The 12,656-nt window shown below is 36.3% G+C and overlaps 1 protein-coding gene across 1 annotated transcript; it reads right to left on the bottom strand.

The window, feature by feature from the left end:
• Nucleotides 1,193–1,726, bottom strand: LOC108661932. The gene is made up of 2 exons (XM_018120926.1): nucleotides 1,697–1,726; nucleotides 1,193–1,591 (listed from the first exon to the last, which is right to left on the bottom strand). Exons 1-2 carry the CDS (start codon nucleotides 1,724–1,726, stop codon nucleotides 1,193–1,195), a joined length of 429 nt encoding a protein of 142 aa, XP_017976415.1.

The following is a 12,656-nucleotide window of genomic DNA, read 5'->3' as shown; positions in this document are numbered from 1 at the left end:
TGAAAGTTTTCAGCATTTTAAACTGGGCTTTATTCTTACTACTCATAGTTGTAAAACCTAGATTTCAAACCTTAAGTTCAAAATCTTAAATCCTTACCTTCAATGTTAAGTTGCCCAAATCTCAACTCCAAAATTACAACAAACTCAAGGGAAAAATCACCCAAAGCTAGAGTAAATAGATTTTCAAAATTTTAACTAATTAAACCAAAAGTCAATCGGTAAAAACGTGTAATTTTACCTCAATAATGGTTTCCCAAGCTCCAATCCACTTCAAACAAGCTCCAAATCTTGCTTGGGAGTTAGGGTTTCAAACGATTAAGAGTGGGGAGAGTTTCTTTTTTATTTTGAAATGGGCAAATGGCTTGAATCCCCTTTTATTTTTGCATTTTCGGGCTAATCTATTGATAAAAGGGAGGCATCTATCAATAGATGCTACTAAAAATTTTTGGGTATTGACTTTTACATTTCCCTTTTTTATCTATCAATCGATAGATTTCGCAGATCAATCAATAGATGCTTTTCAGCTCCTTTCATATTTGTTCTGTGTAGTCATCTATCAATAGATTCCACAGATCTATCAATAATTTCTATCCCACATGCATTGTTTGGTTCTCGGGTGGACTTCTACCGATAGTTAAGGTAAATTTATCGATAGATGTTCGTCCAAATTACCTTCCTAAGCCTTATATCTTGCATTTATTGATAGTTGTAAAATATCTATCAATAGATCATGCCCAAATTTTAGATTTTCACTTCTTTAAGTCCCTAAACTCACTTGTTTCAGCACCTAGTTCATTTCTATCTAATATCCACATCTCAAACATTCATATAACTCAAAATTCTTTAAACTTATACTCAAATATAAAATCAAATCTCCATTTGCACCTCAAAATTCAAGATTTATCAAACATTCTCTAAGATTTTGTCTAAGTGCCATAAGGCATGCATCCATATACTCAATATATCTTCAAAATCCTCAAATACGCAATAAATTCTATAATCGTTATCAATACACTTGGACATATTCTCAAACCTCTAAGCAAATACATCAAAATTCAAATAAACTTTTGAAATAAATTAGTTAATATATTTCCAAAATCCATAATCAAAGTTAGGGGGTGTTATGTTCTCTCTTTCTTATAAAAAATTCATCTTCGAATTTTAAATCAAACACCATAAGCCAAATTGTATCTTAAACTTTAAAAGGATAAGGATATTTTGCCTGCATCTCATCTTTTAGTTCCCATGTTTCTTCATTGACTGAATGGCTTTGCCACAATACTTTCACCATAGAAATGTCCTTAGAGCAAAGCCGTAGCACTTGCTGATCTAATGTGGTTACAGGCTGCTGCTCATAAGTAAGTCTGTTTTGCAACTGAACTTCCTCATATTGAATCACATGCAAAGGATTAGGAACATATTTCTTAAGCATGGATACATAGAAAACTAGATATACATCAGACAAATTTGGCTGTAATGCCAAGTGGTAAGCAACTATGCCCATGCATTTTAGAACCTTAAATGGTCCGATGTATCTAGGGCTTAATTTCCCTTTTTTCTCAAATCTCTTAACTCCTTTGGTTAGTGAAACCTTTAAGAACACAAAGTCTCTAAACTTAAACTCCAAAGGTTTTCTCCTATTATCGACATATGATTTCTATTGACTTTGAGCTGTCAACATCCTTTGTCGAATTACATGAACACCTTGCTCAGCTTCTTTGACCATCTTTAGCCCTAAAAGCTTTCAGTCTCCTACTTCAAGCCAACCCATAAGCTATCTATATTTTCGTCCATATAAGGCTTTGTATGATGCCATACCAATAGTGGCTTGATAGCTATTATTATAAGCAAACTTGACCAAAGGCAAATAATGATCCCATGAGACTTTAAAATCGAGCACAATTGCTCTCAACATGTCCTCAAGTGTCCAAATGGGGTGCTCAGATTTACCGTTCGTTTGTGGATGGAAGGTCATGCTAAAATCAAATCTTGTGGTTAAGGCCTCTTGCAATCTCCTCAAAAACTGACTAGTGAACTACAGTCCTCTATTGAACACTATCGTTACCGAAACACCACGTAGCCTCACAATCTCATTAATATAAGTTTAGGCATACCGAGCAACTCCATACTTAGTCTTAACCAACAAAAAGTGAGCTTAGTTAACTGATCAATTATCATCCAAATTAAATCATAGTAGCCCCTAGCTCATGGTAAACCCGTCACAAAGTCCATGGCTACATGTTCCCACTTCCACTTCGGTATTAGTAATAGTTGTAGTAGTCCTAAACGTCTGTGATGTTCAGCTTTCACTTAATGACAAACCAAACTTTTGGAGACATACTTAGTTATGTCTCTCTTTAAACCTGACCACCAGGAAACAGGTTTCAAATCATGATACATCTTAGTGGCTCCTAGGTGCATCGCAAAGGCTGCAACATGAGCCTTTTCTAGTATCTTATCTTTTAAACCATCCAAATTCGGTACATAAATTTGAGATTGATTCTTAAGTAAACCATTAGTGCTGTAAACAAAGTCTTGAGCTTTATCTTCGCTTATGTCTCCAAATATTTTCACCAAGAATTTATCTTGATCTTGGGCTTCTTTAATCTAATCTAAAATCATTGGTTAGACTCTAATATGTGCCATTAAGATGTGTGGATCATTATCCTTAAAATGAACACCCATATTGCCAAGATCATATAAACTTTGCACCAAGGATTATTTTTCCACTATCACATGTGTTAAACTCCCCATCGACTTCAGGCTCAAGGCATTAGCCACCACATTCACTTTGTCAAGATGGTAGAGTATGATGTTGTCATAGTTTTTCAATAACTTTAACCACTTACGTGCCTTAGATTCAAATTTCTCTACTAAAATATATATTTCAAGCTCTTGTGATCAGTATATATTTCACAAGTCTCTCCATACAGATAATGTCTCCAAATTTTTAAGGCAAATACGATCATTGTCATCTCCAAATCATGCGTAGGGTAGTTCTGCTCATGTCTCTTAAGTTGTCGAGAAGCATAAGCTATAACCTTCTCCTGTTGCATCAACACGTAGCCCAATCCAATATGTGACGTATCACAGTACACTATATAGTTTCCAAGTCCACATTGTAGCCTTGACACGGCCATAGAAGTGAGATAGGCTTTAAGTTTTTAAAAACTTGCCTCACATGCGTCAGACTAAAAAAATTTAACTCTCTTCTGAGTTAATCTTGTCAAAGGAGATGTAATCTTAGAAAAGTCTTGTACAAAGCATCTGTAATAACCAATTAGTGCAAAAAAACTTCTAACTTCCGTTATAGACATTGCCTTGGCCAATTCTCCATAACTCTACCTTACTGGGATCGACTTGCACCTCTTGTTTAGACACGTGTCCTAAGAAACTAACTTTATTTAGCCAAAATTCACACTTCAAAAACCTAGCATACAGCCGATGCTTTCTAAGCATCTGAAGCACAATTCTCAGGTGATGCGCATGTTCTTTTGGGCTCTTAGAATACTCCAATATGTCATTTATAAATATGATCATAATCTGTTTAAATATTCTCGAAATACTCTATTAATCAAATCCATAAAGGCTGCAGGGGCATTAGTGAGTCCAAATGACATCACTAAGAAGTCAAAATGCCCGTAATGTGTACGAAACGCTATCTTGGGTGTATCACTTTCTTGAATGCTTAATTGGTGATACCCAGAGTGTAAGTCAATCTTAGAAAAGCACATTGCACTCTGTAACTGATCAAACAAATCTTCTATTCTTGGGAGTGGATATTTATTCATTATGGTGACTTTATTAAGTTACCGATAGTCTATACACTCAAAGACTGCCATTCTTTTTTTTCACAAATAGCACCGGAGCTCCCCAAAACGAAACACATGGGTGAATGAAACCCTCGTTCAACAAATCCTCTAGTTGCTCCTTAAGTTCCGTTAACTCAGCCAGAGCCATTCGATACGGAGTTATAGAAATTGGCCTTATATTTGGAATCAAGTTAATGCAAACTCCCTAACTAACAGCCATAATTGACATAAGTTTTGCAGACATAGGATTGTTATATCCATAAATCACAAGTGAAGGTTGTCTCAAAAATTTAAATTTCACAAGCTTATAGTGGCAATCCACTTTAGCAAAATAGGGTGCTAACCAATCCATCCCTAAGATTACATCAAAATCCAAGGTTAGTTGCAATACCAAGCCCACTAAAGTGTCCTTGTCCTTAATACGAACCACACAGTACTTATACACATATTTTGCCACAAATATTTCCTTTAAGGGAGTAGTCACAATCAAGGGTTCTTTCCTATTACAACAAAATCTATCCAACTTTTGTCACAACCCAAATCCAGGGGTCTGTGATCGGTGTACAAGTCCAGCAAGAAAGCCCATTAAACTCGAGCAAGCCTCAGAGTTCAAAATCATATAACTTAAATGCCAAGGGATTTATAATCAAATATTCGTAACAATTTCAAATATATTACATTATCCTTGACTCACAATCCATACAATTATACATAAAGCCATACATTGGCCATCAAATTGGGTTCGTACATAACACAAATTCGTATGGCATGTCGCGCCTAACATATTTCACCAACTAATCAAACTGGAAGGTGGAAGGCCCACACATACTCAGCAAAGTGACTCATTGGGAAAGAGACCTATCGGATGCCAATTACATGTCCGTCCGATTGACAACACTTGCCACATGACCCCATAGCTTTTCTTATCTGCACATGGTACAACAAAGTAGCGAATTATCTAATACTCAGTGAAGGGATGCTATCATTGCATAATATTTCATATATATTATATCTAGGCCTATCTAGCCATAATAAATTCATAATCAAACATCTCTAATTCAAAAGTGCGAGGATCATCCTAATATCCTACATGCATAATTCATCGCAGTCAAATTCACTGGATCACATATCAATGGCGTATCATATCCACAAATTTTGAAGTTCTATGTCTTCACAGCAAATCATATCAATTCTGAGCTTATCTTTAAAGCTATTATCAATAAACTAGGCTTCGTCGGCATACCTTATTTGCTGAGCCCAACCTCAAATCTTGTTTACAAACAATTGCTTATCTCGACTCATTTTATCAAATATCATTATCAGTTAGTCACTACAAGTTCATATTTAAATTAGATCATGCCATCTCTGATGCACGTTATCATAATCAAATGAAATCAAATGAGTGGTCCTACCTTGGACACAACCAGATCAAGCACGGTGGCCAATCGATGGAGGAACAGATCATGTGTAGGGCAAAGCTGTTGAGTTGAGAACAAATTACACACATGCCGAAGCAACGACTAGAGAACAGATCACGGATAGTGCCGAAGCAGCTAGTAGAGAATAGATCATCGACCGAAGTAATCTATCGACGTCGGCATCACCTAGAGTAATCTCAACGAATGGGAATCAAACCATTACAAGAAGGAATCACAAACGAGATTAGTGCCACTGTCCCTGCTTACCACCATCCCTTCAAGCATGCACATAGTCACAAGGCATGGGACTCCACTCCACCTCAAGTCAAATCAATGTCCAGAATTCATCCCTCGGATAGAACACAAGTCCACAAACTAGGCCATCTTGCTTGTGACATTCCACATGTTTGATAACTCTATCATATAAAGTTATTTTAACACATTTTAGGCGCTTAAGTAGTTAAATTTGTGAGATTTTAGGTTCGGATCATAGCATTTTAGGTGTTTATCTAGTTTAAGTTTGATTACATGTTGAGTACTTAATTTAAGTTATTTTAGTTGAATTTAATGTTATTTTGTTTTAAACTGCTTTAAGAGTAGTTATTGTTAATTTCTCTTATTACTTTTATAGGAAATCTGATGAAAAAGACTCATTTGATGAAAATTAGTGCAAGTATGGTGATGGCTTCATTCGTATATGTTTCAGTATTTTGACCATATCTCTCTCTACAAAACTTCAAATGAGGTGATTATTGAACCACTAGAATTTTAAGAAGACGAGCTACAACTTTGATGTTACTGCTTTTCTCAGTTCTGATTGGATCATGGTCAAAATATTTTTCTAATTTGGAGCACTATAGCAGTACGTATGGACTAAAGATGATGCGGTATTTGGAGCATATCTTTCAATCCAGAATTCCAATTATTGTGATTCTTAAGCCATTGAAAATCTAAGAGATAGGGATAAAACTTTTATGTTTATTACTCTACCCAGTTCAGAGCAAATTAGGGTGAAAATCATGTTCAAAGCTGATATACTATAGCAGTACAAGGAGAACAAGGCTACAGTGCTGGTGAAAAGAAGCACACAAAACATTTTCCTGATAGCTCAGCAGTGCAGCGATAGAAGAAAAGCATCGCAGAACTACTGTAGCAAGAATCTAGCACCATGGCATCAGGAAATCAAGGCCGCGGCATAGGGAAATTTTCCAAAAATAAAAATTTGATGGGATTTTGGAAATTAGGTTACTTGGAGCCTATTTAAGGGACTTTTTTCAAAGGTTTTAAGGGGGAGGCAACAAACAACTATTATGGAGATTTGGAGGCAAGAACAAAGCAAGAAAACAAGAGAATTGAAGGGAGAATCAAGATCATAAAGCTCTAACTGTTAGTTTTCTCTCTTTACTTTTGTGTTTTTCTTATTTTCTTTGACTTGGATTAATGGCTAATTTTCTTTGGATGAAATTTTTATTAGATATTATGAGCTAAATTTATTTTACTAGGATTGCAATTGAACTAACATGTAATATAAACTTTTAATTTCTTTCTTTGTTATCTTTAATGGGATTTGAATCAACATTTGTATACCCTAAACCCTAAACCATAAAAAAAAAGTGGAAAATGCTCTCAACCTTTCAAACTTTCCTCCCCTTCCTCACCACCACGGGATGGTGGCCTGCAGGCCGCCAGACCCCATTTGCTCCTTGCCACTAGTTGCAGCACCTAACCCCATGCAACTCGAGGCTACCCACAACCACCCTCCCCCAAACAGTGTGCTGTCGGCACAAGGAAACCAGTAGCTGACAGCCAACAATGGCTTCCGACAGGCCATCTCAGAAGGAAATCAACAGCCACCGTCTCCTAGGGCCTTTAAGAAATCCTTTCGGTCTGTAGCGGTAGGAGACAGACCACTTGTGATTCCTCCAACACGAGACCCGAGCATCTACAAAGACAGACCAGCTGCGACCTTTTATGAAGATGAGATCCAGATCCTGGCACGACCATTCGCTCACTCTGTTATAGGAAAGTTTAGCTGAATGCCCAAAACACAGGAAATACGACAAGCATTCAAAGGTATAGGTTTATCGGGTGCTTATGAGATTCGTTGGTTAGACCATTGTCACGACCCAAATTTTTGGGCCATGATCGGCGCAAGGGCCCAATAAACGTAGTCTATTAAGCCAAAGCAAGCCTATCGATTTATCCTACTCGTCATTCCATCAAATATCGCTAAGTCATAAATTATAACTTTAAATCAAAATAGTAATAGACATTGCCAACTCGTATTGGCATTTCTCATTTATTATATACATACATTGTCTACAACATGTATTCCAATAATATACATTAGGTTCGCCTATTCATCTTAAAAAGAAGACTTGACTTCCAGCGGAGGGACTCGGATGCATGTACAGCTACTGAATGCCGAGACACCTACCAAAAGATGGACACAGGTCTACAAGGATACCTCGTCCTAGTTACCGACTGCCTCGTTGACGAATGTACAGCTACTGAATGCCGAGGCACCTACCAAAAGATGGATACAAGTCTACAAAAACACCTTGTCCCAATTACTAGCTGCTTTGTGATCTGAAAACATGAAGTTGAAAATGGTGAGTATAAACCTAGTGAGTGAACAAGAAAGGGAACAAGCAACTATAAGGGAGAATTTAAAATCATGATGCACTTGTTTTAAAACAATGCAATTTAATTTCATTCATCTTGAAAACCCCTCATTAAACCCTTAAATATTAATCACTTGGTAATGATGAACCCATACACAACAAATAATTTGAAAAATGAAGGCTTCAGTGATACACAAGCAAGTTAAATGCGACAACGAGTCTTCGCTGCAGCGAAAATGTATTCTCGCTACAACGACGTTGGGATTAAGTTATTAGCTGAAGAAGGGTTCCTCAACTGGCCAAGGGTTTCTTACCAAACCTACTCATTTTAAGCTTAATTCACTTATTCCTTAATGTTGGAAGTCCAAGCTCAATTATGGTACCAAAGAAATGGAAAATGGAGTAGCAACCGAACCAAAAAGGAAACAAAATAGAAAGTTTTTCGCTGCAGCGAGAATGAATCTCGCTGTAGCAAAATTTTGGTCCCAAAACAGAATGTTTCTCACTGCAGCGAGAAGCTGCAGTACCTTTCTCGTTGCAGCGAGAATGCATTTTCGCTGTAGCGAGAACCAAACTGGTGAGGCTCTCAAAAACTTGAGAGTTTGTCGCTGCAGCGAGAATGAATTTTGCTACAACGAGAACAGAGCAACATGAACAAGATTTCCATTTCCCTAATAAAAGCCATCCTGCTAAAATGACACCGACAACATGAAACACATGAAATCCCCAAAGTGCAATGTATCAAATTTCACATACATTTCAATCATAGATCATTTTCATGCTCTTTCATTTCATAAGTAAAGATATGCATACATACATAAATAATATCCATATCATCATAATCACACCCAGCTCATGTACATCCCCCCACATCATGCACATAGCCAGGGCCATCGTGTGTATCCCCCCACATCATGCACAATCAGTGCCAAAGCTTACATCCCCCCACATCGTGCACACGAGCACTATCATCATCCATTTCTCACACCACCATCATCACCAACATGTGAATCCCCCCACATCGTGCACACACACGGTTACAATCATCATACACAATGTCAACTATCATGCACAACATATATATATCATCATGATGCAATAGTGCATGAATCCATAGCAACTGCATATCACAACACAAAACCATTTAGCAAAAGCTTGTTCCCAAGGCACTTATTTTAAGAAAATTTTGTACAAAATCATTCAAATGTGTGACAAGTACATTATATTCCCAAACAAGTTTTGAAGGCAGTTCACTCACTAGTATATTGTTGAGCCTTTAGTTGACTCTAGTTCCCCTAATGATCCAATTGGGGTGATGGGGCTTCATTAGAACCTACCTTCAAATTAACATTACCATAATGTCAATTCATACTTATAAACCCTAAAAGCTATCCCTTAGCAAGCTTTCAATTGCCACTTTAAATGGCTATCTATATTCACTATAAAAGGAATGAACATACTCAATAATAAAACAGCTCATAATCCTAATTACTAGCCATTATTCACAGCTAAAAATCAAGTTTAGTTCATCACTCACCCTAGGGTTTCTTTGTAGTTGAATTCTCTTCCAATAGCTTCCAAACAAATGGGGTAATTCTCTCTTTCTCTCTCTAAAATGCCCAGCTAATGAGAGAAAGTATGGAAATAAGATTCATCAAGGGTTTTAAAGTGAGAGAGTGAAAGAATACAAGGGTTCTAGTCAAAAGGGCACAAAGGTATGAAAATTAAAGCTAGAGAGAGAAAACTATGCAAGCTCCAAATAAAGCTTCCGTGGAGGTTGGAAGTAATGTGAATTGAGAGGAGAAGAAGAAGAAGAAGTTGCTGGAAGGAAGAGATATTTATAGCCCAAGCTTATCCACTCCAATTAAATTACCAAAATGCCCCTATACATTATTAGCTTATTCTCTTCCAATCTTTTATGCAATCTTTTTTCTCTTTTGACACTAGGACAAGGTCCATAATGGTCTAGACATACTCGGATTCATGAAAACTTAAAATTCTAACCCGAGGTGAAAAATGACCATTTTACCCTTATCGTGAAAATCATTGTCATTTCTAGTTTTCTTGGTGTTTTCATCATTACACATCATTTATACGGTCTTATGCCTATTTAGACCTTAAAATATCACAAAACTTTCTTTTGGGAGCTTATTAGAGAAAATGATGAAATTGCCCCTAGCTTGTGTTATTGTGTCTATGCCTAGTTAGAAGCCTATAGAGGTTGAGGTCTCACAATAGGATGTGGGGCCTCATACCACATGAATACCTATGCCAAATGCGGGGCATCATTCCACACAAATACCTGACCCAAATGTGGGGCTTCATACCACACATGACCAGAGCCAGATGTGAGGCATCATACCACACACTTTATTATTGTGATATTGAAGCAAACACACCAATTTTGTTGTGGTGATAACCATGCCTATATTGAGTTGTTAATGATGTTCATTTAATGATGATGACGTATTAAATTGCTAAATGTTTATTCAAGCATTGAAAGATTGATTTAGAGCTATCGAGGAGGAAACTCGCATAGTGCTTTCTAAATTCCAAAGTGAGAGGTAATACCCAAGATATGGGTTGTATAAGGATTGATTCCACTATCAACGGTAAAAGTACCAATATTCTTGACATGAACTCTCTTGTTTTCTATTTTGCAAATGTTTCATAAGTAAAGGTATAAATGTTTATTAACACTTTTATGCATATTGAATTTCAAATGCATTTATGGAAAAATGTTGAAATGAGATTATTGACGTTTGAAAGGATTTATATGAATATTTGTGAATATCATGATGTTTTTGCAAAGTATGGTTTATTGCAAAAACTCTTTGCCTTGGCTTGCCCTTTTCCTCGTATCCATTCATGAAGTCTTTGTGCCCGTTCGTTTCCCTTATTTTTGTTTTACAAATCAGTAGCTCGCTTGACTAGATGCCTTATGGAGAAATAGCTTATCTCATACTTGGTAGGTGTGATAATGCCTTCCTTCTAACCCACCAGTGTCACTACACTCCAATGTGTGTCGAGTCAAGTAGTTTAAATGTTAATATTTGAATGGTACTTGGTTATGTAATAAGTATCAATATACTTATGTGTCACATCCCGTTTTGTAGTGGGATATGACAAGTATAGTTCGCTAGGCCCAAGCAAGCCTCCTTACATTCCTTCATACTCAATATGGTTTGATAACCTACATCATAATACATAAGGCAAACAATATACCATTCATATGCATTCATCCATAGGCAACTATACATCATTATGGAACTTCTCAACATAAATAGTTTAACTGCATCCATTTCACAATGTCACGACCTGAAACTCCCATCGAGCTCGTGACAACCGCCGCGATATCTCGATAGACATTCATTGCCTGAAATGCCAATGAAAACCCCGCAAGGCTTTAATATCAGTTTTCGCACCTCCCCTGTGAGCAACAGTTGTTAAGTATCATGTTTTGAGAGATTATAAACTATTTCCAAATCAAAACAATAGAAAAATAATTTTTTTCTCACAGAGGCATTTCGATCATTTTTCCTCAAAAATCTCGAAATCAGCTAAAAATGTAGTATGCGAGTGGAAAACACATATTTCATAATAAAAATTAAGTTTAGATGTCTAAAATATTCATTTAAAGTGAAACTATAACTATTTAAATATAATAAAAATTTTAATAAAATATTCTATTTTCTTATAAAACAATATTTATAGAGTTACCAGTAAATAATTTTTATAGCATAAAAGGCAAATAAATTCATACATATTGTAATACAGATAACCAAAGCATAAGATTTAATTTATAATAACACGTGGGCCCACAAACGACCAAAAGTATCAAAAGCGGTAAACCTACAGTTTTTTATTTTTTGAGGATGCAAGTTCAACTGTAGCCCTCAACGAAATGAGCTATCTACCGACTATCTTGAGCCTAAAATGGGTAGAAAGGAGGGTGGTGAGATTATATAATCCTAGTGAGTAAACAAATACCATCTAAAATATCTAAAGCTGAGTAAATAGAGATAGATTAAAATAGATCATCATATTGTAATTCATCACCTTTCAACTCATTTCAACCAAATAAAATCAATTCATATAAATCGAGTAATCAACATGGCTTATGAATTTCTTAAAACTTTGGCTCGTGCCAAAATCATTCTCATACTTAATTATCAGGAATACCTTGGCCTGGGGCTATCCCAACCGAGTCTGCCAAGGCTATTAAAAAGTCATGTACGCATAAATCATGTTTTTATTTTGAAAACATAGCCGTTCCTTGGCGTTGGTTGAGTTCACCCTCACGTGGTGGTTTGGCGTGAAGTGAACTCTAAAGATGTACCTCGGGAGTTACCCTAAACGCCTCTTTGACCAAGGTAAGAATATAACGGGGTTACCGTGCCCCTCTAATAGGCTAGTCCATGAAACCCGCCCACTGTAGCAAGCTAAACCCACCAATTCAATAAAATCTCAACCGCATGACATGGCAATTCTATGACAATCCAGCCTTTCAAGGCTAAATGCATAGTTCATATATTTCAACACAAATACCAATTCAGTCATTCATTCAAATATTGTCATAAGCCATTCGATTCAAACCATGAATTTATAACACATGAAAATAGTCTCCAATTACTCTATTTTCAAACCATCATTTCATTTCAAGACAATGTTATAAAATCATTTCATTAAATCACATTTTAATTACAAAACACAAAGATTTACCATTTAACTCATTTTCCATAAAATCACAAAATCGGATAAAAACCACTTTAGATAATTAAGATGATAGTAAGGTTACTCAC

Source organism: Theobroma cacao, chromosome 5 (assembly GCF_000208745.1).
Source record: "Theobroma cacao cultivar B97-61/B2 chromosome 5, Criollo_cocoa_genome_V2, whole genome shotgun sequence".
Lineage (NCBI taxonomy): Eukaryota > Viridiplantae > Streptophyta > Magnoliopsida > Malvales > Malvaceae > Theobroma > Theobroma cacao.
The sequence above is the reverse complement of the archived record's forward strand: the minus strand, read 5'-3'. Positions and strand labels throughout refer to the sequence as shown.